This window comes from Cystoisospora suis (assembly GCF_002600585.1).
Source record: "Cystoisospora suis strain Wien I chromosome Unknown contig_1971, whole genome shotgun sequence".
NCBI lineage: Eukaryota > Apicomplexa > Conoidasida > Eucoccidiorida > Sarcocystidae > Cystoisospora > Cystoisospora suis.
This window is the reverse complement of record NW_027154770.1, coordinates 1-5,457: the sequence shown is the minus strand read 5'-3', so window position 1 is coordinate 5,457 and position 5,457 is coordinate 1. Positions and strand designations below refer to the sequence as shown.

Sequence of the window (5,457 nt, the reverse complement as noted above, 5' to 3'; positions counted from 1 at the left end):
AGGTACTATATATATATATATATATATATATGTAGATACATGTGTATGCACATCTCTGTAAACACTAAGATCGTCCTTCTGTATCTACCTCTCCAGTGACGTTTGCCTACCTCTTCTCTAGGTACATGCAGCTGTACATACACTCTCTCTTTGTGTTTCTCTCCCTCTGTATGAAGCTGAAAGATCAGCCCTCCTGCCCTGACGGAAGTGAAGAGCATCCGTAAGAACGAGCAACTAAGTGAGTAGACGGAAGAGAGAAAAAGAAAGAAATAAAGGACAAGAAGAAAAACGAAGACTACAAAGTTCGCTCCATTCAAAAGTTTTGAGTTAAAAGTTACGCGCAGAAAAGCTAAAAGCGAGATGAAGAATAAGAAAAAAGAGAAGTTTCAGTCATCGCGCCGCATGCATGCAAACATGTCGCCGGAAGAGGTCTTTCTTCATTCTTTTCTCCTTCTTGTTTTATGTCTCTTGTAGGGAAAGCGAACCGATAAGTAGAGACCAGAAACCGAGTGTATGTACATACACTGAGAAGTAATTCACTTTCATGTATGGGTGGACAGAAAGAGAGAAAAAGGAAACAGAAAAGGAAAAGAAGAAGAGAGCAACATGCGTCGTGAGAAAGGATAAAGAATAGAAAACAGTGGACAAGCCATAAGCGTACATATCGATATACATTTATATAAACACATACATACATACATGCCTACTGTAGAGATCAGTGCATCTCCCCTCTCTTTTGCTTTCTCCTTCTCTGTTTCTTTCTATACTCTCTCTCTTTCTATACACATTCCCTATGCGCATAGATAGACGCGCACTGTAAGATCCAAACTACGTGGGCGATACCTCTTCTCCTTTCTTTCTCACTCTTTCTCACTCTTTGATCAGTCACTCTGTTAATCAATCTACCTATGTGCTGATGTATGTATTTCTTATTCTGACTCGGCGGGTATAAGAGGAGGTCTCGGTTTATCATGTTTAAGAGCATAAGCTTCTCCGCCCTTTTGTTTCGACTGTAGGTATTCTCCTAGAGGTAGCCAAGGCCTTCGATTTCCCCCATACTTTTCCTTCTCGAGTTTTCCTTTCTTCTTGAAGAATTCTTTCCGCACTTCTTGTTCTGGCGTCGCATTTCTTCCTTTTCCAGAGATAGTGACCCCTTTCTCTTGAAAGGTCTTTAGTTCATATTCGTCAATCTCTGTCTGGATAAGTTGCTGTGTCTTGCGATTTTGATCATAGACTTCTTTCTTCTCTAGCTGAATGAAGAGACCTATCATATGATGGATGGCCGTTATATCTCGACCGACACGTACAAGACGAGCCGTTAGTTGGGGTGTAGGATAGACCTTTAGAGAATACATCTCTTGCAAGATCTTTAGGGTCTGCTTAGCTGACTGAGAGACAATAGCTGTCTCTAAAGCCATATGTAATAGACCCGGGGATGGTCGAAGAGATGTATGAGTTCGCATGTACGTCCAGAGAGCGAAGAATCTCCCGACGTCTTTCAGATCTTTCGCAAACATTCTGAAGAAAAAGGGGGACACGAACCAAAAGAGAGAAGAAAGAAGAAAACTATAGAAAAAAGAAAAGATCAAAACAAGGATGAGGAGCAACAGAAGACGGGAAAGGAAAGGAGGGGGAAAACAGAAGTCAGAGAGAAGAGACGAAACATCGAAAAGAAAGAGAGAGCTTCCGTCATTCTTCTTCTTCTTTTCTATCTCTTGGGACGTGAATCGATGTATCTTCCTTGACAGGAAAGAGACCCGAAAACAAGAAGAATGTCGACGAACTTACACTTCACAAGAAAGTCTCTCTCTTTCTCTCCAGATATATACATACCTATGCCTACATAGATGCGAAGAGAGGGGAGAAGAACGCATAGATACTGTCATGTATATACATCTGTGTATAGGTGTAAGTGTGGGGGGTATGCGAAGAGCTTCATTACAACAGGCATAGGTAGATATCCACATAAATGCATGCATGCATGCACCGATGTATAGATGCACAGCTGCGGTGACCTGAGACCTCGGAAGAAGACTGAGAGAGATAGAGGGACAGACAAAGAGAGATAGAAAAAGAAAGATTGCTGAAGGAGTATGAGCGAGTGAATAAATCAGAAACGAATCAGAAAGCTGACGAAGGAGATTGCATTTATATCTATTTCTTCCATGACAGCTTCTCAGCTATCTTTGCACATACTACATAGACAGTTCTGGTGTACGTACACACACATATGCATACCTTTACATCTCGCCTATCGATCTACATCGACTTACATCCCACCTATACACTCAGACACTCATACTAGCGCAACCCTCGGTATCGCTATCTCTCTCTCCCTCTGTATGTATGTATTTATACCCATGTAGGTTAAAGACGTTAGTCTTACAGAGTTATATATATACATATAGGGAGAGACAAAAACTGGAAAAGCACTCTCCATCCATTGAGAGAGATTTACCTCTCTGTCGACTGGTCTATACACCGAATATCGTCCATCTCGCCTCTTCCAGTGTAAACTATCTATCTATCTATCTTTCTCACTCTTTCTTTCTTTCTCACTCTTTCTTTCTTTCTTTCTTTCTTTCTTTCTTTCTCTTCGACTTACGTGAGTAGGGCCTTATAGGTGTAGATATCTGGTTCGCATTCGAACTGGGGAAAGTACTTGAGAAGATCGACAGCATACTGAGCGAAGCCTCCTGCTATATACACTTCAAGAAGAGCATTAAGCGTCTTGACCTCTATGGGGATCTTCTTAATTCTCATATCTTGAAGGAGATACCAGGCATATCGTATATTCGCACATCTCTCATGATCGTTCACGTGGGGCAGACGCATGGCCGAGGCAAAAGCGCGTATCAAGAGACTGTAGATGTAGGAATTTAGAGGGATTCTCCTCTCGATCATCTCTCTCACGATATTCTTCGCTCTCTTCACATTTCCTGTAGTTACACATGCCTGCGAAGTAAGAAGGAGAAAGAAAGAAAAGGAGAAAGAAAGAAGATGGCGCGAAAAGAAAGAGGAGCAAAGGAAGAATGTGGAAGAGAGAGAGAAGTATGTATACAAAGGAAAGAAAGAGACGGTAAAGACACAAGTGAGAAAGGTTCATGCAAGGAGTCTATCAACAGATAGAGTGACCAAAGATAGATAGAAGGATAGATGGATATCTAGAGAGAGATAGAAGGAGAGTTAGAGAGAGAAACAGATGAAGAGGAAGAGATGGAAAGAACTAAAGATCGTACAAGAGAGAGACAATGAGTTGAGACAAGTCAAAAGCGACGTCTCTCATTCTTTCATTCTTCACAGACAGATGACGTCCGAGAGAAGAAGAAGATTTAGATGGCGAAGAAAGCTCAGGGCCACTACATCGCACTATCTTGAGAAGAAGTGACATCTATGAAAAAGAGATACATACAAAGAGGATAAGAGAGAGAGAAAGAACTTCGACAACAATGCCCAGTCACTTTATCTTTACACAGATATATGTACACTGAAATCTCTATAGACAGAGAAGCTCTCGTCTTTTTCCTCTTCTTCTCTTTGCATGAACACATCCATCTCTGTAGAAATGACCACGGCATTTGTTTATCCTCTCTTCTTCTTCTTCTCCTCTCTCTGTCTATGCCTCTACCCACATCATAGATACATGACCTTCCATAGAGAAACTGCGGATCTTCTTCCCCACTTCTCCTGTAAGAGAGATTACAGACCATTCCATCGTCTCTCTCCATCCATCTAATCTGACACGAAGAGAACCTCGCGCCCTATCGCCCCTTCTCCTTTCATCTCTCCACCCGCAGGGCACCGCCCGACAAGAAGAGAGAGAAACACTCATGATCCTCGTGACCTTTCTTTCTCTTCTTCTCCCTTATGTTTCTTACTCTTAGGAGAAATGAATAGACAGGAAGAGTGATAGGCATGTCTTCCGCTTTCATTTGATGGTAGAATTCGAAGCATTTGGAGGCAAAGTCTTTTCTATCGCAGCATGCATGGATCACCTCCATATAGGTGATATCTGTAGGGTATAGACCTGACTGACGTAGATCATCGAGAAGATTAAGAGCTCTTTCAGACTCTCCTTTAAGTGCGCAAGCTTTGATCATAATTGTAAAGAGAACTTCATCCGGTTCTATCTTCTTCCAAGTCCGTAGATTCCAGAAGAGTCGCCAAGCTTTCTTAATCTTCTTCTCTTTGATCAAGCCGTCGATAAGAGAGGTATAGATCACACAGTCCGGCTGAAGATTCTCATCTTCCATCTTGCGTAGTAAAGCAAAAGCCGAAGAGAGATCATGACTCAAGACATGCGCTTGAATAAGAGACGAATAGATCCGATTCGTTGGCTCGATGGTATGAAAAGAACTTCGCATCTTCAGAAAGAGAAGCCGAGCCGCTGCTGGGTCTTTCTTCTTGCCCGCTCCATAGATCAAATGGACGAAGGTCTCTTCATCGGGAAAGAGAGAATGCTGGATCATCTTCTCGTAGATCTCGAGGGCTCCTTCTAAATCACCTTCATGGGCTTTCGCTTTGATAAGTGCATTGCAATTCTTCACACATAAGGAGATGCCTGATCCTTCTCCTAGGAGAGGGTTGACGCTGTTCTTTGCTTCTCCTCTCTGTCCCTCTGGGGATGGGCTCTTCATAGTGAGAGATAAAAGATCAGAGAAAGACATCTTGGCTAGACTCTTCATCTCTTTCAGACGAACTTGCCGTTCTATCCCTGGGTAGTACGGGAGAGCCACTGAAGAAAGAACCTCCAGAAGAGATGGATCAACACCCGTCGCTTCATACTCTAAAGCTTGCTTCTTCAACTGACGTATGAGCTCCCCCCCAGCATCTAAAAGATAATCTCCTCCTTCTCGTTCTTCCTTTGTCATCTTAGCTTGCGAGGTTTCATGGGGAGAAGAAGAAGAAGAACAAGAGAGAGGAGAGAGAATAAGGCTGTTGGCGCTAGGATCAGATTCGGCTGCCCGAGGAGAAGAAGGAGATGAAGAGACAACAGAAGAAGAAGAAGACGTGGCCATCGCGCTTTGATAGGGCTTAGGAGCAGAGGAAGAAGAAGATAGAGAAGACAAAGAAGAAGAAGAAGAAAGAAAGAAAAGAGAAAAAAGAGAAAGAGATAATGAATAGAAAGGAAGNNAGAAGAAGAAGAAGAAATGTCAAAAGAAGAGAGATCATGGCTAACAGGAGAAGAGCAGGTTTCTTGATGTGAAGAAAGTACAGAAGGGACGATCAGAGCCTCGTGCTTCTCCAATCCCTCTTCCCTATTCCTCTTGAAGCCGTCTTCTTCTTGTTCTCCTTCGTTCAGGATCTTGTTTCCAGGTGATCTTTCTTCCTCCCCCTTGAGACTTTCTTCTTTCGATTGTCCATCTCGATTGTCAAGAAGTTCGTGGCTAGTTGAGAGATGAATCATCTCTCTTTCTGTCTTCTTCTCTAGACTTTCTCCGAGAGAGATTGGTTGAT

The 5,457-nt window shown here is 42.6% G+C and overlaps 1 protein-coding gene across 1 annotated transcript; it reads right to left on the bottom strand.

Moving 5' to 3' along the window:
- Window positions 1-387: 387 nt before the first annotated feature.
- Window positions 388-5,455, bottom strand: CSUI_004283 (pentatricopeptide repeat domain-containing protein). Its single transcript, XM_068064476.1, has 4 exons — window positions 5,180-5,455; window positions 3,879-5,033; window positions 2,606-2,955; window positions 388-1,518 (listed from the first exon to the last, which is right to left on the bottom strand). The coding sequence occupies exons 1-4, from the start codon at window positions 5,405-5,407 to the stop codon at window positions 930-932; spliced, it is 2,322 nt and encodes a 773-aa protein (XP_067923548.1). The 5' UTR covers window positions 5,408-5,455; the 3' UTR covers window positions 388-929.
- Between the last annotated feature and the right edge of the window lie 2 nt (window positions 5,456-5,457).

Excerpts from the sequence above, each read along its gene's own strand:
- CSUI_004283 (XM_068064476.1), bottom strand. The coding sequence starts at position 5,407 with ATGATTCATCTCTCAACTAGCCACGAACTTCTTGACAATCGAGATGGA. Across the intron at positions 2,956-3,878 it reads TCTATTCATTTCTCCTAAGA|GCATGTGTAACTACAGGAAA; the intron begins GTAAGAAACATA and ends CTTACTTCGCAG. Across the intron at positions 1,519-2,605 it reads ACCTATAAGGCCCTACTCAC|AATGTTTGCGAAAGATCTGA; the intron begins GTAAGTCGAAGA and ends CTTTTTCTTCAG.